The sequence below is a fragment of the Lathamus discolor genome, chromosome 3 (genome assembly GCF_037157495.1).
Source record: "Lathamus discolor isolate bLatDis1 chromosome 3, bLatDis1.hap1, whole genome shotgun sequence".
NCBI lineage: Eukaryota > Metazoa > Chordata > Aves > Psittaciformes > Psittacidae > Lathamus > Lathamus discolor.
The window spans coordinates 74003286-74024402 of NC_088886.1; the positions used below are offsets into that span (position 1 = coordinate 74003286).

The 21117-nt window shown below is 42.8% G+C and overlaps 1 protein-coding gene across 7 annotated transcripts in view; it reads right to left on the bottom strand.

Moving 5' to 3' along the window:
* KANSL1L (KAT8 regulatory NSL complex subunit 1 like) overlaps positions 1–20842 on the bottom strand; it is a 64837-nt gene extending 43995 nt beyond the window's left edge. For 4 of the 7 annotated variants that reach the window (XR_010610618.1, XM_065669806.1, XM_065669809.1 and 1 more), the window contains exons 1-2: positions 20713–20792; positions 12815–13932 (exon numbers count right to left, since the gene is read on the bottom strand). Coding sequence is in view for 6 of the 7 variants with exons in the window: in XM_065669806.1 (XP_065525878.1) it covers positions 12815–13902 (1088 nt within the window). In the remaining variant the exon portion in view is untranslated. Of the gene's footprint in view, positions 1–12814; positions 13933–16705; positions 16722–20712 lie in introns of those variants that run through there. The other 3 variants (XM_065669811.1, XM_065669812.1, XM_065669808.1) reach the window with 3 other exon arrangements.
* Positions 20843–21117: the final 275 nt, after the last annotated feature.

Consider the following 21117-nt stretch of genomic DNA (forward strand, 5'->3'; position numbering starts at 1 on the left):
TGCTTCACTTTAACTTTGGAGGCAGGGTGAACAATGGAAGTTTAAATCGATATCCTCTTCCCAGTTTTCACACCTTGCAGACAGACAGATACACACAGTTTTGCACTGCCACATGGGAAGGTGTACGAAGCTCAGGGCAAGGTAGCAAGCGTGAGCTCACCTTTATAGGATAGGAGGTGAGAGCACTGCTAAATTCTGTTCCAATCTCTGTCACTCACATTTGTTTGATCCTGCATTATTTACCTGCCATCTTTGCCTCTAAGTCTCTATAAACTATTTAGTAACGCTTGTAACCCTTCAGAGGAAGATAAAATCACTTCACACTATCCTCATACTCCTAAAGTGAGCTGTCTGCATACAAAGTAGTATGGTCACCCAAGTGACAAACAATAAACTACTTCAATTAAAACTATTGCAATTTAAAAATAAATAATATTAAAAGTAGATATCTGTAAATCTGTTGCTGGGATGCGAGAGAGCACAGCACAACATTCAGTCACTGAAGAAAGCTGATTCAAGGTAGCACCTTGAAAAAAATCCAGAGAACGAAAAATAAACCCATGAAACAACCAACCACAAAAAGTTACAAAAATAACCAGGCCTGTTACTGAAGGAGGAAGTCAGAGCAGGTGCTGAAGTAGAAGCTCCTGCTCTGGTTCTCTGTTGGGAATGAGACAAGAAAAAAAAACCAGTTTCTGTCTGTCCTGCTTCCTGTGTGTTCCTTTTGCAAAGCATCTTTACTTAAGTTCCTGTGCTTGCAATTCCTAACATCATATACCCTGCACAGCAATTGCAAACTCATTCTGCTGGCAACTCAATATAAACCACGTTGCATGTGCAAAGTTTCCTATGTTCAGAACTGTAGCACAGTTATTTTGTTACTGCTCTTACCCATGACTCTAAACCTGCAGATGATCTCCTGCATTCATCTAGGACTATTACAACTGGAAGAGAACAGAGCAACACAGACTTTGTATGAATGAAGCATCTCATTAAAAGTTCCCTGGGAAAACACGCTGGGATTGCATTAGAGGCAAAAGCTGTTTCCACATGAGATTCTGGCTTGCATTTCCCCTGTTCTGGTTGAACCACAGGAGGTCAATCCTGCACAACTTGCAAGCAAAGAAAGAAAGAAAAATGCAGACGAACAAACAAGCCATGAGGAGCATGGCCACAAATGCAGACAATCGAACTATGTACCTAGGAAGGAAACAGACACTCAGCCTGTAGCGTGCTCCCCAAAGTATGGGAAAGAACTCAGCTGGGAAACAGATTTATTGAGGAGCACTAAATAATATACTTCTATTACAGTCCATACTACTACTGCTTGAACTGAAAGTCTTCAGCTATGATCTGTGGACAGCACATATGCATGAACCCCTCAGCACTCTCACCTTCCCCAGAAAAGGAAAGAACTGAGAACAAACCTTGCTTTTATAGAGCCAAACCAACATCTCCAAATGCAACAGGACTATGAAAGTATTTCAGGGCCTCCAGTATGTTGTAGGTGAGTTTTATGTTTTCCCAATAGCAAAGATCAGTCTGTCCCCCACCCCCCAAAAAACCCCAAATGAGGCAACCTGAGTGCAAAGAGGAACTGCTAACCAAGATAAAAACGCTGTGCTAGACACACACACTGTTGGGTTTTATGCTTGGGGGTTTCTTTGTTTGTTTGTTTAAAGGGAAGGAGAAGGGGTGGACTTTAAACCTCTCAGGCATATTTTCTTTCTATAAACAAAACAAGAAGCCTGAAAACTAGTTCATAAATAACGAAGAAGAAACACAGTGGTGTTTAAAATGTGCAAAAAATATAGATCCTGGGACTAATGGCATATATCCAGGCAGGTTGATTCAAACAGGTATGGTGAACACAGGAAAGAGTATTTTAGAGCAGGCAGCCCTGTGCCCAAGGCAAGGTTCTCCACAATTTTCTTACATACTGGGGCCTTCAAGCCTCCTAACTCCCAGTGAGAACAAGTAGCATACCCCTACCATGACACATCAGCAAGGACAATGACAGGATGCTTCCTACTCAACAGGAAAGAAGCGTGCCTTCTACAGACCCACATCTAAACTCCAAAATGCAGATTTGCGAATCCAAAACAGAGTCTCCTTCCAAAAGGTTTGTATCAAAGAACAGCAGAGTTTTCAATTTACAACATTCTTAAACACAAGCAAAGCCAGAGAACAAGGCACCCACGTAGTGTGGGTGGGAAAATCTTCTCCAATCCCAATCTCCTGCATTAAACGTAGGAGCAGCAGTTGTTCCTGACATCCCCTCACACTTTCGTTTCCGTTCAGTCTCCTAACACAGCGTATTTTGCTCTTTCTTCCAGGCCATGTCCCCTTCAGTTTAATCCACATTGTCCTGGCATCCAGTTTTCAGATGATTTAGTCCTAAAGTGACCCCATGATCCTGACCTCCGCCATCCCCGTTGGTTCATCTCCTCCCTCCAGGCTATCAGAGGCCTCTTGCCAATCATGCAACAGTGAAGTATTGGGGAGCAAAAAGCAGCTCATAACCTCGAGACTGGTTAACCTAAGGACAGAGCTGGTCACCTCCTTGGTGGGAGGCACTGAAAAAAACAGCAGAATTTTGTAATTTTGATGAAGGACTCAATTCTGGAAACAGAAAAGGAAAAAAAAACCAAAACAAAACAGGAAGTTATCCGTATCTTTAAATCCCATCCAGACATCATACGACTCACAATGAAATTCATGAGACTTAATACACTGGAAAAAAAAATCATACCCCCTCCCAATTCTCTTGGGAAGCTGAGTTGTACAAAAATACAAACCACTTCATATTCACCACGTGGCACTATCACAAATGCTCAACAGCACACTAGCACCAGAGCTGCAAAGCTGTGAACTCCCTGAGCTGCCCCTAATTTTACACCAGCATCATAGGCAGTTTTCCTTTGACTACACATGGTAATCCTCAGAAAGCAGCTGGCCTGAATACGATCAGTTTCTTGCAAGCCATTAAGGTGAGTGCAGAGCTTGTGATACCCTTTATCAACACATTGGTGTAATTCAACATGTCAATTCTTCTTCCCTCTGCAGACAGTGGCAGTAAGTTAAGAGATTACCTGTGAAAACTAAGAGGTTGTATCATAGAAAACATTTAAACTAGGTGAATCCAAGTATGCAGCCCACGTATTTTAGATAATCTTACCTAGATTTTACTCATGAGATAAAAATGCCCACTCCCAGCAAAAACTTCTAGCACTTGTAATGGCTGAACAAACATGTCCAACTATGAAATGACCTGTAAATGCTTTCTCAAGGACTAACTCTTTCAGCACACCTACTTAATGCTTGTTTTCAGAATGAACTAAACTCAGCTGCTGTTGAAGTATTAATTCCCCTGGACCAGGTTAACTGTTAAACCCGTAATAACCACATCATTAAAAAAAACCCAGTGAGTGCTTTTTATGAACTCAAATCTCTTCTATGCATTCCAGAGTGCAAACAAGATTAAAACGAAGTGCAACAAATATCATACCCCATCAACACTACACAACACGATACTGTTTACTCTGACAGTTCACCATCATTAATCAGCCTTTGCCCGGATCATCCAGGAGTGCTCATCACAGCCTGACTGCACACAGAACCAACCTGTGTCCCATTCCTCCCCCCAAAATCAGTTAAGGGTAGTTCTCTGGTATTCAAAATGACACTGCAATCTCTGTGAAGATCTGCAACCAGGTCATTCCTCAGCAGCCTCTTGGGTTGCTATCTGGTGTTTAACAGCAATCTTTACCTGGCAGAGATTTTCCTCTGAAACACTACACAGCTTCAGAATAGATGGGTTACAGTTCTCCCTATCATCTACAGATATCAGCAACTGCTTATCACAACAATTTCTGGCACTCACGCTTGGTCCCACCATCTCTGACATCCTGTTGCCATTTAATACTTTCAGAATTGCATCCAGTAGCATATGTTGATACTAACACGTAATACTAGTCTTACCTTCCCAAACCAAAAAGTGGCACCCAGCCAAACATTTCTACTAATCCATCAGGCCTGAGGAATTTATGCAATAACACCTGAGATTATCAACCCCAGTCCTGATTTTCCCTTGAACAGAAAAATCATGGTACAGGGGAGAAGAGGAAAATTGATACTCAGGAAAAAAAGGCTATAGAAGAAAACTAAAATACCAGAAGGGAAAGTCTCCACACTTGGATACCCTAGCAAAGGAGAAGTTCCATAACAATTTCACACTGTAGGTCTATACGCTCCCTCAGCTGAGAAATCCCATCTTCCAAACTGATGGGATGCCACTGCCAGTACTTGCCTGCTACAGGGCTCCTGAAAAGAATCACACTGTTACTCTGGGCTTTCTATTTGAATCTGAACTGTTAACACTTGCACTGAATTGTTAACTCAATGTAGGGCTCAAAAAAGAAATTTAAAGGTCAGCTTCTGCAAGCGGTTTTGCTTGTTAAAGCGCTCATTTTTTTCCCCAGTAGTTGGTTTCAGGTGCTTTTCATCTTCAATTCTGTTTACATCTTTCTTTAGAGCTGTTAATGATAAAAAACCAAACTGGTTGGTGGAGGTGGGGTCAGTTAGAATATTAACTGCCCAAGTAAAAACCTGCACAAGGCAAACAACCAGCACCATTTCCTCTTTTAATACAATAAATACACTGCAAAATACATATTTACCAACGCCTTCTGTTAAAAGAATTTAAAAATCATGTTTAAGATTTCACTGGCTCCCCCAGCACCCCAGCTTCTTCCACTAAACCTCAGCATGCTGTTAATCAGACCAACATAGAGCAGAGAAGCAGGTAGCACTAACACACAATGAAAGAAACTTCAGGAACACCAGGGCTGCCTGGAAACAAGCTGCTTTTCTTGCCTTTGCAATGGCACAACATCAATAGACTAACAACAAAACACCAGGAACACAGGCCTAGAGATTCTCTGTGAGTATTACACAACTGCCCTTGAAAAAGAAATCAAGAAAGAATGCTACGCCTGGATCCCATGCTCAACATAAAATAAGATTGAGCTCACAATATATTCCTTTAAAGATACGTGCAGATGGAACATAATTACAGCATATGAGCAGCATATCAATGCTGTTCAGCCACTACAGTTGGTCCCAGAATGCGTACATATATTCTCACAAGGAATAGGTAGGTATGGCATGGCTCTGGGGCCCCCAACACAAGGACCTGCTCAAGTGAGTCCAGAGAAGGCCACGGAGATGCTGTGAGGGCTGAAGCAGCTCTGCTCTGGAGGCAGGCTGAGAGAGCTGGGCTGGTTCAGCCTGGAGATTTAAAGACCTTGTAACAGCCTTCCAATACCTAATGGGGGCCTACAAGAAACTTGAAGAGGAACTCTTTACAAGGAATATAAAAACAGGACAAAGAATAGCTTTAAACTTAAGAGGGAGATTTAGACATTAGGAAGAATTTTGCCTCTGAGGGTGCTGAGGCGCTGGCACAGGGTGCCCAAAGAAGCTGTGGCTGCCCCATCCCTGGCAGTGTTCAAGGTCAGGTTGGACACACGGGTCTAGTGGAAGGTGTCCCTGCCCGCGGCAGGGGATTGGAACTGGATGAGCTTTAAGGTCCTTTCCAACCCAACCCGTTCTATGATTTTATGGTATTCACATAACACCTAACTCCAGTTTTTAAATAATTTCATTTTAGCTACATACAGTATCAGATTTTGATGTAAAAATGGATACAAAGCATATTCTTGAGACTTTCTGGATAGACAACTAACAGTTAATCCAGAACTTGCATGTCGGGGCACTGGAGATGATCAGCAAGTTTTTGGAAGCATAACAGGGAAAACTGCTGGGCAGGGACTGAGAGGAGACTCAGAAGGGGCTGCGACTGGTGGGGAAGCCCACAGCAAAGCAATCAGATGAGAAATGAGAAGCAGGAGCAGCAACAAAGGTACACTGACCTCCACCTCCCACTGCCCCCCACTGAAGTGAACGTGCCTTGCTGTTAAGTGATGCGAGCGGTCTTCCCACCATGTGCAGGGGAATGCTGTAGGGAACAGGCTAACAGGAGAACTGGAAGGACCCCAGAGTACTCTTCAGGGCAGGAGGGCAGCTGGGCAGATCTGGGATGGGTCCTGCTTCAAGCCCTGAGTTCTGGACCCACCGCTCCTGGGGGACCCAAAGGAAACTGCTGAGGAGTTGTGCTGAGTGTAAAACCCCTGTCTGGGGTGAGCCCCAGTAGCACAGCCCAAAAGCTGCCCCAGAGGGACCCTGGCACCTGCCCTCGGGACATGGGACATCAGAAACAGAGTCCTTTGGGCTCCCACAGTTGCTGTAAGCATGTTGTGATTAAGTAATAGGAGTAACCAAACAGTACTTGGCTGTCTGCTTTGCAGGGCAGGGGTGGAGTTTGTTTTGAGGTTAAACCCTACAGTCTGGTCCACAGGGATAATGGGTGGAGAGTGTAATGAACATAGGTTTGAACCATTGCAACCTTCTTGAGTTTGGGTGTTTTGTAGGAGCTTGGGGTGGAGTTTCAGACTTTCACTACTGCCCAGTTTGCCCCCATGGGCTGGGAGGAAGGGGAGGTTAGAATGCACATATATTCAAACATGGACCTTCAGGTTTATATTGTTTTTAATACCAGAATCAGTATTCAAAGTTTGATAACTGAAAATTCAATTGATTTAAATTCCTCAAGAGCAAACTTGTTCTCACCCCCAACAGCAAGGTAAAATGCTTGGATGAAAATAAAATAATTTACAGCTATTTTGGTTTCAGTAAGAAAGAGCACAGGTCAATATATTTAAATCTGATATCTGAAGTTACATTCCTAACCCATATTTAGCAGTATGAATGAAACCCTGTTACAGGAGAGCATTCCTATTTTGGGAAGTCTTTATGTACACTTTTGATTTCATGAGAAAAGGAAAGCATTTAAATGATTTCCTGTATCAGGGGCCCACGTACACTGATTTTCAAAGGCGCTGGATATATCCCTTTGAAGTAGCTTCTCCTGGAATCGATGCTATGACATGAAATCATGCTGCCCTCACTTTATAAGATGGGATAAAAATTAGTTCCTTGTTGTTTGTAAACAATTTTTTTAATTAAAACACATTTCACAGCTTAGCAAAAGGCTGCCCATAAAATCTTAATTCAGAAGCAGCTGACATCAAGCACCAAACTCTCCTTGTCTACCATTTAATTAAGCATGAGAGGTTATCATGCACACATGTGTCTGATTAAAAGATTTTCTATTCTACTCTACCTTGACGGTGCATGAAACTGTCATTCAGAAGAGTAATGCCAAGTTTTTATTTAACATGCATTCAACATCTAACTGAAAACCATTGACGTTCCTGGTTCTGAGATTTCCTTGCAGGTTACAACTTGTCAAACCTTCTACCTTTCATTAAAAGCTTTCAGCAGCTGCAAAAATGTTAATATAATTACAGGCTAGTAATCAGGCTCCTCACTCACACGAACACTATTCTGGTATTGTGAAGAGGAAGTCTTGCTCAAAAACAAGTTGTTACTGCTGTACATGAGAGCTCTAAAAAAAAAAACAGTAAATGTATATGGGACCTTAAAGAAGGTGTAAATCCTTCTTATGGAAATCCAACCAAGTGAGGTTGAATATATTCTGAAATAATCCATGTATCCTGGAATGAAAACAGAAGGTAATATAAAGCTATCTTTTCTTTAATTCCCCAGTAACAATTCTCCTCTCACATCCTAGTGACAGGAGCCAAGAACTGAGAGAACGGAATTCATGAAAAAGCAATATACAAAATGTTTCAGAATCAGCGTATTATTAGCACCTATGAATTTATACTCATTCAAAAGCCCTCACATTAATCTTCTATGCAAACAAGACATTCCCCAGACTTGTAAACTAAAAAGGTCTTAAAAAAACACATGGAAACAATTGGGGGTTTGTGCTTAAGAAAAACTGAGATGAGTATTTAGTCCTGGCAGACTCTCTTCCTCCTTTTCCCAAAACAAGAATTCAGTTCTCATATCAGGTATGAAATGAAATTACAGCTTGAAGTGGAAAATTAGGACCTGACCCTGCAAAAACTAACAATTTCCCCTTTAATGTTGCTCAAAGACATGCAATAAACTCTAGCCCTTAAGCAGTGTCTCCTATAGAAAGGCTTGCAGAACTGCATTGATGTTGCTCATCTGGCCTTGAGAAAAAATGCCAGGAAAAATGGAAAATAATCTAGAACAAACAGATTAGATCTGGAGAGATTAGTTATAATATTTTCTTCCTTCCTGTAGTCTCTCTGTATCACTGCTCCCCCCCCCCAGCAAGTATGTGTACTAAAAGCAGATTTCCCAGCTTCTCTCCAACTGGCAATCTAAGGGGGGGTGGGGAGGGAAAAAGATTTACTATCTCTGCACATTCATTATAAAAGTTTCCAGGCACAATAAACCCTGTGGGCATGGAAAAATATAACACTGCTTCTTCGTCAGGCTTGAGGTTGCTGAAGGATAATCAGTAAAACATGTCTTTCAAAAAATCAAGAGAAAAAGCAAGAAAATAATTCAGAAGGAAAAAATCCCACCAAATCATGCAAAAGAATCTGTATTCAGACGGGGGATCTGTAGCACAGGACTTTTCATGAGTAGACAGCTACTTATTTTGCAGCAAACATATATTGTAAGCAGCTTTTCTCTCTAATCCATTAGGTACATGTATTACTATCTGATGGAGTGAGCAGCAGTGCCTTTGGAGAAGCCCAGTGATACATCTTTGATTCTGGAAGATCATATATGTATCTTATGTAGACGAAAATCTCTGTACCCTGTAACTATAAAGATTTCCCAAATAACCACTTCAGCATCAGATTTCTTTGTGGCACATGGTAAACAAGCAGAACTTCTAAACCGCACCAGGAACACACACACAATACATGGATAAAGATGTGGAGTTGGCCTGGAAAGATACAATACATAGCTCCCACAGCAGAGCTGTGTTGCTGAAAGAACTCTGAGCTCACATCCTCCCCCATTTAACCTTGCTGGAAATCTGTGACCATTTCTACAGATCATCTTCCATCTTCATTAACTACAAAGATGATCAACAAGTTCCAAGTAAACTCATGTGGTGAAATGTTGTCTATGTTGCATTTGAAGTGGTTATGTTAGTTATGTTAGTTGTTAATTCCTGAAGGAATTAACTTATTGTCAGCTTTGTAATGCCCTCCTCAGGCCATCCACTTTGGCTGCTAGTTCCTAGCTGGAAGCTAGTGACCAGCACCTAGCACATGCCTTTGAGAAACCAGAGAGAAGTACTATCATGCTTCTCTCTTATCATATCCCCTAGCAGCGTTCAAGGAATTTCCTGCACCCAAAGGCTGTAACGGCAGTAGAATACACTACAAATTACTTATGGAAACTTGGTGCATTACCTAAGAAACCTTCCTTGAAAACTGACAGGTTAAAAACATGAATGAGCTGAAGCTGGCAGCAAAATGACAAAATTCCTGAAAAAAGCCAACTGGATCTTCATATTTCTTTTTAGCAAATACTCAAAGGACCAAATATGTTTTGATTAAGGGATGAGGCTTTCCAGTTGCTCTAGGAACTAGGGAAGTTCAATAAGTGAACTGTCAACTAGAACAATTGCCTTCACCAGAAGACCTAGGATCTTTCTTCTTTTTGGTGTTGAGGCCAACATCAACGTAATGCACAAGAGACAAGTGGTAGTCTGAGTATCTTGTAACAGCTATTTGCAACTAAACAACAAAGGTATTGAAATAGATGGATAAAGACAATCTTACTTGAGACACAAAGCACTGAGCTACCGCTCAGAAGAGCTTATGTCAGCACTCATTGGGAACTCTTTTCAGGATAATGAGAATGAACAGGTTCAAACTGCTAAAAATTGCTCCAGGTTTTTTGCTACCATGAAGAATTGGAGCTGGAATCAGCTTCTTCCTCCTGACAGGAAACAGGCTGTTCTCAGGTAAACACAGTAACAGCAGGTTCCTCCCCCGAGTTGGATTGACACCTCCTCCCCACATAAAAAGGATAAAAAGCAATGCAGGCATAGCAGTGACCATCCGCCAGTGTGACTACGCCCTCAAATTAAATGCAAACAGTAAACTGCGATATAGGCAAACCCAAAACTGTTTTCCCATTCCTCACTGCATGAATAGAACTTTCTGACATCTACAGTTAAGTACTATGAAGAATTTCACCAAGGAAGAGTCTTTCCAGGTCATTAAAAGTCTTCACTATGAAAAATAAGTCACAAGCAATGAAATGAGCATTCTCTCATCCACATGATCACATTATTTCTGGAAAGCACTAAGAGCAAATTCCCTGGAGAGAAGAAAGGCATTTAAAAGAATGTAAATCCATTTAGTAGAAATAAAAATTGATGTTAATTTTGTTTGCTTTGTGCAGGTGAAAGGCAATCCAAAGAGCCTTAAAGTGGGAAAGCTCAGAAACAGCAAATCACAGCGGCTGTACTGTGAATTACCTTTGGCACTAGAAGAAAAAGCGCAACCATTCAGCCACAAAGACAGATCTTAGGTAAGCTGAAGAAACGAAGAAAACCATTCCAAGCTGAAGATAATGATAAATGCAAATAAGAGACAGTCTGTCCTCACTGCAATGTTAATTCAAGCACTGCCTCAGCCTATGCACACAGACCTTCTCCCTCAACTAGGTTGTACTTAAAAACTGGCACTGCAGCACAGTTCAAACCCCAGTGATTCTTGCACTGCAATGTCTTTGCTAATACACACTGCTAACCCCAGCACTGCTGCTTGACAGCTGTTCAGCAGTAAGAGCATAAACAAGGGAGGAAAAACACAACCTACAAATAAAGGGTCACAATGAGTACGACTATGGAGCATCTACCCAGCCTGTGGTCTCAGCAGTAGTGGTCAAGATACCAAGTCCCACAACAGGGCAGGCATGGAGGGAGCAGGGCTTTTCCAGAACACTCCCTCAGCTGCCAGCAACAGCAGCTTGGGGATTTCCTGAGCCAAAGGTGGTGTCTTTGTACTTAATAATTCTCTGGGGATTTTTCTCCTCAGTGCAACAAAACAAACTGAGCAAGCCTGAATGGGAAAGACAACTTAAGGAATTCAAAAGCCACAAGAAGAAATAAAGGTAAAGGACTGGCAGGCAGAGTTAGAAACTCAACTGCCCCCTGGCAAGAAGAGAAAAAACAACAACCCCTCCCACAGAACTTCGCTACAAGTTTTACATTATCCACTACCCCTCAAGAATTATGCGTTTCTCATCAGTTTTTCTTTTTCAGTTCATGTAATCACAAGATAAGAATCCAAGAGGCAGAGATATTACTCAGAAGTTCAAACGTTATCAGCGAGAAGAATGCAGATTCTCCTATGCTGGGAGGAGACAAAAATGCTGTTTTTTCTTTGAAATATTGCTAAAGGAGGAATACTACTTGCACAAACTCAAATATCTAAGGTGATCCCAACTTAGCTGGCAAGTCATCATGCTTTGCGTGCATTCCAGTACAGTATTTACCATTCTGACAATATGTGAAAGAAAAATCAAAACGAGTTTTTACTTCGTACTTTTTCTCCTCTTTGGTTTCCAGGCATACATTTAAGGAAATGCAGCATGATTTCATACAAGCATGCTATACTGAAGCTTCCCTCACTGAAGCTATGCACAGCTCTTTTCCAACTTCCTTGATTTCTTCTGAACATTATGCCTTCCAAGAAACAGACCAAGATAAGCTTTTCAGTATTTATTTTTCCTCAAACACCAGTGTGGCTCTTAATGCTTTCTAGACACTCACTAACAACAGTTTGAGATCAGGAAAGACAAAACCAGTCCTGACTTCAAATGCTAGAAATGCAGGTGCAATGTAGCTCCTAGCAAGCTGCTGTGTTTATGTGAAGCTCTGTTCTGTGTGTCACTGTCCGGACTATCACATCCTAACAGACCTCAAGACATACTCTGTTCTCTTCATCTCCCTTCAGAAGGGGAAAGCAGCTGTCTTTTCACTGCTTTCCAACTCAATCTCTTTGGTCATGAAATTTTAATAGTGTAGCAAGGTAGGGTCAAAAGAGAAAAGAAGAAAAATAAAAGAGGCTGTACCACCATAAGGGAACAATTTTACTATATACTTCTCTTACCCATCACTGATTTCCAAAGCTACAATAATTTGTACTGACAGGATCCCTGTGAAGTCAAGACAGTATTATTTCATGAGACCGATTTCCCTCTGGTTCTTCTTGAAAAAAGACACCAGCAACGATAAAAACACCACTCCCACCTTCATTCCCAGTAGCAGAACAACTAACTTCAGGAAGTAAACTAACATTTTACAAATCACAATTGAAAGCAGCAAGCTTTTTCAATATATAACCCCAAAACACTGGATGGCTTGACACCTGCATCAGATGATCATTTTTATTCTTTATCACATAGCAGTGGATTTCAAGATCCTAACATTGACTAATTCTTATTAACTCCAAAATGAAATTAGAATTCTTTTCATACTGTCCAAAAAGCACTTTTACAGCACTGCTATTACTATTCAGTTTACAGCACCATCTGAGTATGGAATCATTAGCAGTACTAATGTAATGCAAACTCATAAGAGTGCACTACAAAATCTAGCTCTACAGTCTAGTAAAGTAACTGTTCCTTAAACGCTGTAATTAGGAGTTCTTACTCTCTGCCTGGACCCTGACAAACCTGGCTCACACAGGCAGTCCTGCTGATTTCAGTAGGACTATCCACTGAGTGAGGGGTTACTCACACAAGAAGGAACCTGCAGGTCTAGACCTTTGCATCTTGATTTATAAGCACATGAGTCTAGCAGGAATTTAACACTTACGCTTCCACAGTTGTTCTTACAGTCTGTTCCTCCCCATCTTCATCTGAGCTGCTACATGTTGCATCAGAGTCCAGATCCTTCTCCACGCGAGACAGCAGCCCTCCAGTATGAAGTGCAAATCCCCGGATTTCACCTGGTGCAATATTAACTCCATTCTGCGGGTCCGTACTTGAACTACTCTCCAAAGTAGTTGTGTTGTTTTCTGGCCAACCTTCAGTGCACCTGAGGGAGCTATTGCTCAAAAATCTGGTTGGCTCATGGAAAACCTTCATCCTCTGTAGGTGATGTTTCACAAAGCATTTCAGCTGCTGATCACAGTGTCTGATAACATGCTTTGCCAGAAGCATTTGTAAACGTTTCTGAGTTCTTTTGGCACGACTGATTTCCATTTGTTGCTTAGTGACACACTGGAGTAAGCGAGCATACACCTCCTCTGGGGTGCAGCTCAAAATCCCTTCTGAAGGCCAGTGAAGAATTTGGTGTAATAAATCCCCCTTTATTGTTTCAGTGCAGACTTCCAAAGCCCTACCCAAAAAACCATTCTTCTTGTACCATTTCCCATTTAAAAGCTGCATTTCTTCTGTGTTACTGGACTCCGTTACATTTGACTCCAAAAGTCTCTGCATTTCTGCCAGATTCGAAGATGTGGCCTCTGAAAACATTTGCCCTTTGACCTGTTCCTCAGGTTCTGAATGACTAATCTGCCCAGCTGAGGTGTCAGCACCATTACGCAATGACTTTCCCATCCTGGAGCAGCCCGGTTCTCCCACTTTTGTCTGCTTCCCGGTTTTGTTGTTAAACGCAGAATTTGTACTCATTAACAAGACAGACTGATAGTGCTTGGAGGATGGTGGAGAACCAAAATGCTGCACACTGAGGATATCATTCCTGAGGTTGGGCTCAGCAGTGGGGAACCCCAGGACTGAGCAAGTAATCTGTGCGATGGAGTCCTCTTTTATCTTCTCTTCCACTGCTCTGGAATTTTCCATGCACAAAGCTGTATCAGACTCCATAGCTCTAAAGGACAAAGAAGGTGACAAGTGGATACCATGACCTTTTGTTGCTGCCTCTCTGAGGGCTGGTGTCATTATAGCTACGGTAGGCAGTTTACAGCAAACCTGAAAATAACATGGGCCATGTAAATTTTCTCATTTTCATGACACAGTACAAATACAACAACTGTCAGTTCATTCTTTCAACATTTCAACATTATTCAAAGATTCCATTGGAAAAGGACATTATCTAAAGCACACGGATACACTCCAAGTATCCCCACCAAGTCAAACAAGAACACTCTTTTGGGTTTTGTCTTTATTCCATTCAGAGGTTGTTCCATGTGTAATGAAAGCCTTTATCTCTCATGGGAGTAAGCGTTCATACCTCACTGCATTTCTGATCCTGTCAGTCTGAGAAATAAGACTCACAAAGTTCAAGACTGTCATCTAACCTTGCCCAAACTGAAAAACATGACCATAAGCCACGTGACTGGAAGGATGTGTTTTAAAACACGTGTGTGAATGTATGTGTATGTATAGGCACAGACAGAGGTGAACATCTACACATCCCCACCCCAGAACTCTGCCTGGATTTTACTGTAACCTGCTCTGGGGAGAAGTTACTTGTTGAGTTGCATTTGCTTTTTGTTTGAGTATATTTTTTATACTTAAATGAGTTAACAACAGTATCCCAGCAATGGCACCTAGGCAGCTACCTAGGACAAGTTCAGCACAGCAGAACATCTACCACATAATGAAACACAAATAAACTCAGAGGCACTACTGGGAGAAACATATTTAATGTAAATCTATATAAAGCAAGCATTTGACAAATTAATGTACTCTATATTCTCAAAAATAACACTTTAGAAACCAATCATCAAGGCTAATGCCTTAAAAACAAAGAACTGTAAGTTCTAAATGTTTCCTAAAAAATCTTTCTGTGCCTTTGTACCCAGTTCTTTCTTTATCAGGCACTGCCTACATACTAGACACACAATATTCTTTAATTATTTTCTTTACTATTTGAGTAAAGACCAACAGTTTCCCTTTACAAACCCTTTAGGCTGTGGCTTGCCATAGCTTAGGCAAAGGGTTCCCTAACTTTGGGATCAAACCACCAGTGTCACCCTCTAGCTCTTGTCAGCAGCAATGCTGTCATATCATACTGTATCTATTTCTCAGCCTACACAGCAGGAATCACTGCCTTACACTGTACTTTCAGCATTGTGTAGGAGACAGTGAAGTAAACCCAGTGAAAGATTTAACTGAACATGGCCTGCAGAAGCCTGAAAAATACTGTGGGATCTTCCTTAAGAAGCTAGAGACAAAGACAAAAACAGTAAGTAATAAACAAGAGTGAGTGTAGCATAGTAATTCCACAGTAAATTCTCTGTTTAACCAGTGTACTAGTTGGTTACTAGTTAAACGGGGGGAGTGAGAGAGCGACTGTGTGATTTACAGCTGAGCTTAAAACCACGACAAACAGCGTTTCCATTGCCCTCCTTTCAATGTCTTCAGTTTCTTTGATCTCCACAGCAGCTGCCCAGCACAGCAATTTTCAACGCACAGATCCCATAAGCGGTCAATGATTCCAAGACTGCCATGTATGGATCCTAAGAAAAGGAAACTCCCTGTCCAAAGCCTTAGCTTGTTTATAACTACAGGTTTTACACTGAGGGTGCAAACATTAGAGGGAGATGTGAAATACTAAGGAGCTGAGAAATACCAGTCTGGATGCTTTCTCCTTAACCCTCAAATTACAAAGAAAAATAGAGTACTACATGCTCCAGTACTGCCTTAACACTCTCTGTATGGTTTATTCACCTTTCATTACATACTTCAACCATGAGGTTTTCATGCTGTACATTACCTACTCAGCATCACAAGGACCAGGTTTGGTGGTCCTAATGCTAATCCTAAACTATACTATTAAAATCCCCAGGATTTTAACCTTTTTCAACAAGCCAGTAACTTCAGAATATAGAGGAGGTCAGAATGAAGTCCTTCTCAGCAGACAGCCATTCAGTAAGAGCCCCATTACTAGGATCGGACAGGGAAATTGCACTGATGAGAGCTGTAGCCCCAGCTGCAAAGCTTCTGATGACTTGGCAATGCTCTCAGCATCTGACTGACTCCTGGTTTTGTGTCTTTCAACTTTTGTTAGCAGGCACAGGAATTTTTAAATCCAAAGGAGTATGGATTCACACACCTATGCCTCCCCCCATCTCAGCATATGGCAAATAACTATAAGTCAAAGTGATTTAGGATGGCTAAACCATAAGTGGGAGAGAAAGCTCATGCTTTCTCTGTGGGGTTACTATGAACTCAAGGGAGTCCCATGTTAGATCTGTCCCTGGGAATTCCAAGACACTCTCAGAACACTGTCAGACCAATACACTGAGCAATGAGTTTAGGACTGGTCCAACTTCACCATCTACCTCTCTCAGCCCGAGTGGTTAACAGTCAGAGGTTGCTACTCCTGAAAGGCAGGAAACATCCACACACAGCACAGCTGCCGCTCAAGCAAAGGAGTTTGCAGGTGTATATCTCATACCTATGTGAATATGAAGGCTATTCAAAAACTGGCACCAAAAAACTTCGAGTGTCTTAACTTGATTATATACCCTCCAATACTACAAACCCTTCTGCTACAGCCTCAAATGTCCTCAACTGCAATGCATACTTTTTTTTTTTTTTTTTCAGTTTAGGGGATGGTTTTCCCCCTCTTTTAGATTTCTTCCCTTCTTATCTGCAAGTACCTTCAAATGGAACCAGAAATTGAACAGCACCAACAAACCACTAATTACATATTCCTGACAGATGATGTTGAAATTACAATATAGCTAAAAAAAAAAAAAGCTTTTGAAGAGAGAAATCGCAATTAGCCCCTTACCCAGCAAGGTGCAAACTTCACACGATGTTTCTGCCCTGAAGACAGTCGTGTGAGACACTTCAGGTGCATTCCTCTCATTTCAGTGCCATCAAAAAGACTTAACAAAAGCTGGTACTGTCCCATTCTCCAGTCCTTGGCATTTCTCCAAGAAGTTTACAAACACAGACACAAACAGTCATTGGTAAATGAGCACAACAGAGTATCAGCTGCAAAAACATAAAAATCAAAAATTAAACCCAAATTTTAGTACAAGTCCTTGGCTCCGTAAGAATGGTGCAGTTTTCATTTTGACACGTTTTATTTCATTTTGGCAGAAAACAGCAAAAATAATTTCACTTCACCTTATTGGAAGTGGGTTTCCAGAGCCAAACCTGTTACCTTCTAGGGACAAAAAACCACCCCAGAAAGTGCAGAGGGAGGGAAGACAAGTACTGCAGCACGGTATTCAGGAAGAGGCTGTATTTTCATTCTGGAAAAAGCTTTTTTGTCCTAGGTAAACCATTTCAAGGATTTTTTCCACTGTGTACTACTTGCAGTTTCAAAACCAGACCAGCTGAAATGCTACTAAACTGGCAACCAGTTTGCTTTTCATCTGCTGAATACGCACTCTACTTGAAAGACAAGAAAGAACTGTAAAAGGAAAAGCTGACGTAAAGTAAGTACCGGGGGAGGGAAGAAACAAGTACCAGACACGCACAGTACAGCAACTAATGTTTAAAGTGACTTTATGCTTATCCTCCCCTAATGCCCTAATTACCTGGGAGGATATAGCTGCGAACTGCAGTTTACCACAGCCAAGAACTCCCTGCTCCCTTCTCTCCCAACAGCTATCAGATCCTTAATTCCCCAATGACCTCTGCTCCTTTCCCTATCCTCTCTCCCCTGCTACTTCTGCTTATTTCTAAGTCCTCACTCCACATTTCCATGTTATACCCTTCTCTCCCAGGCCTACCCCAACAGAATTTGTCTAAATCCTGAAATTAGTATCTTCATGTTGGTAATGAGCAGCACCGTATTCAAATAAACACAACGAACCCCAACCACAAACCTGTTTGCACACAAGGTGGCATTCCCTTCCCAGCTTTTGTTTATAGTCGCTTCACTTTTTGACTCTTCCCCCCTTGCATAACACTGTCCCTTTAGTTACACAATGCTGCAGACAATGTTCTGGGGGATTTTTAATGGGGGATGACTGCTGTGTCATTTAGCGGGGTTTTTGATTGTGATCTTCTAGTTTTCAGTGACAATAAAACTCCATTTGCATGAGGGTTTGTAAGGCTCCTCCCTACAAATCCTCGTCCCAAACACCTGAAACTTTCCTGTTAACAATGAGATTCCTGGAGGCCAGGAGAAGACTTTTACATTATATATATACATACACAAAAAATAGTGTGTGTATATGCATATATATATGCTATTTTGCTTTCAAATTCAAGGGCCTACAAATAATGCTTAAAATTAACACAACTGTTTCCAGTTTATTCATAGATGAACAGTGTTCCAGATAAGCAAACTTCCAGTGTTTATTTCTTGCCTAGAAGGCATTTCAAAAGCAAAGTGAAGTCTTTGGCAGCAAACAGCATCTGGTGACACACCTCAAACTAAGCTCAGCAAGAATGTTCAAAAATACTGTATTTCAAACTGACAAACAGCTGCCTTCCTGCAGAAGAGATGGCAGCTACATGAGCAAGCTTGTTCTACCTACACCACAACTGACAAAACGTGGTTTCCTACAGCTTTGTGTTGTTTGCCCCTAATCCCTAGCAACTCTTGGACAGCCTCCCTGATACTGGTTAGACAAAAATAATGCTGTGTTCTGGCAGACAAGCACTACTGCAGCACTGCCCTCACTGTGTGCCAGGACCCAGAGCTGGAGCTGGCTTTGGCCAGCTCTAAGCTGTGCCTGGTGGGAGGGTGGCATCCACTTGGGTAGTACTTGACCTACCTCTCCCAATTTGCACAAAACTTACAGGACCATATTAACTTCTAAGAACAGAGAGAACAGTTCAACAACATAAGCTGCACTTTCTCATAGAATAGTCTGCAGCAATGAAGGCAAAAAGAGATGTTGGCCCCGCTGGGTATTGTCCTGATTAGGAGTATTACTGAAAAGGAAAGAGGTCCATATGTAACACACCAGGGACTAGCCTTCAAGAGAAAGGAAAATCATCTCAGTAGGCAGAGCTTTTGTTTTCAGTTCAAAAGCAGCCCAGTTACTCCTGACATGTATTTAAACATTTCAGTGTTTTGTTCTATTAATAGATTGGAAAAAAACCCAACAACCCAAACAGGATTATGTGGGGAGTCTCAGCTTTCAACAGCACTCACTGTGCAGACAGTACTACACAGATAAAGCTAGAAGCTCCAGTGTTCCGCACTCCCCAGAAGATACAAGCACAAATTCCACCTCCTTGAGGAAAAAAACCCAAACTAACAATAAGACACACACATCCTAAAAGGATCTCTCTTTGAAAAGATAACTCAATTTTAGACAGACCACCCAAACTTTTACCCATAAAAAACATCAAAAAGGACACACTTCAAGTGAAACTCATTAGTATTCATTTATGATAGAATACATGGCTCATTAAAATCTCTGAACAGGGTTGTTTTTCTCTTTGTTCATAACTGCTTCTGAACAGAGAATTGTATCTTATTCCCAAGTTTATTTACTATGCCATCAGCTAATTCCTGTTCTATCTATAAAGCCATGTATTTGTAATATAACATCTGAAGTTGGTTTTAACGTATGGTAAACTTAAACACTTTCTGTAGTACATGACAGGTGCCTCTCTGTGTAGGTTGTACATGTCTCTAACATAAACACACATAATGCTTTCAGATCCATTTCCCTATCAACATTTCAGTTATCCTTACAAATTTCCCTCTTTGAAGAGTGGGCCATAAAACCTGGTCTTAAACAACACCCATTCAGCTCTTAGGCACTGATTCAGGTGGCTGGAATTTAAACTCCGCAAAACATTGACAGGATTTCACAATGCGATCCAATAAGGAAGGAGATTCCTTAGGCACACAACGTAGCTTTCTGAGTCGGTACACCTATCAGCATTATAACCATGCTTTACCCAGTTTAATTTTTAGTATTTCCTTTTTATTAAATTAAGCACACAAAAGAAGTATCAGTTGGAAAAATCCGCTTGGATTTCTTTTCTTGCATACCGGTTACTTTGCTTCCCACCGCTACGGGGTATCAAACACCTCAGTGTTTTACAGCCAGGGAGCTGAGGCACAAAGTGGATTAAACCCTTGCTCAAGAGCACACGAAACCGAGGGGACGCACCTGGAGCTGGGCTGCAGTCCAGAGCTTTGCTATCTACTTTATCTACTCAGTCTTACGAGTAATGATCTTGGGGCTGGGAAGCCAACTGTGTCAGGGTCACTAGGAAGCAAAGGAATCTGTGGTAATCTGCTTACCACAGGGAAGTTTCAACACGGGAACTTAAAAAAACACATAAAAATCACACATGAAAACTCAGGGTGACGCTTTCCGCCCGTCTGCTGACCCAGATATTAAACATAACGATGGAAAAAGGTCAAGGCAGCACAACAGCGTGCACCCAAGGGCCGCGCTGCGGGGCGCCGGGGACCCCGCGCACCCCGCACAGCCGAGGCGGGCAAGGCCTGGCCGGCAGCACGACGGCGGCGGCGCCGGGCGGGGAGGGCAGGACGGGAGGAGCCTGCGGGACGGGGCGGGACGGGGCGGGGCGGGGCGATGAGGCGCGGCCCCGCCCCGCGCCCAGACCGTTATCCCACCCCCCCTCACCCCGCCCCCACTCCAGGCTCCTCCTCGCGCACGCGCACAGCGCTCGGCGGTGCCACGGCCGCTCCCGCCGCGGGAACCGGCCGCCGCCCGGCCCCGGGCTCTCCTCCGTAGCTCCCCCCCCCACCGCCACCGCTCCGCGCCTCAGCGCGGTGCTTCCCGCTGGCGCGCAGCCACGGCCTCGCCGCCCGCACCCCCCCCACACCCAGCGAAGCCCAGCGCTTGCCTCCGCCCGCCGGCTGGTCCCCGGCGGCGCTGCTCGCTGCGACCCGCACTGCTCCCTGCGCGGCTCCCACTGCCGCTGTTGAAGAGTCCGCGCCCAGCTAAAGCGCAGCGCGGCGAGAGGGACGGGGCCTCCCCGAGCAAAGGGAGGAGCGCTACCAATCAGCAGCCCCCGGGGGCGGAGTTCTGCGTACGGGCTGCCGCCCGCCATTGGCGGGGGTCCTGAGGCGGGGCGCTGAGGGGAGGACGGCGGCCAGATCGCCAAGCCCTGCTGCTGAGAGGTCGGATCCAGTCCCCCAGCGCGTAAATAGGGATAAACCCACATTTTCCAGCTTTATTTAACGTGTATAACTTGGAAATGTTCGATAACATTCACCAGCCTCACAGTCCCCTTCCTCAAAACTCCTCC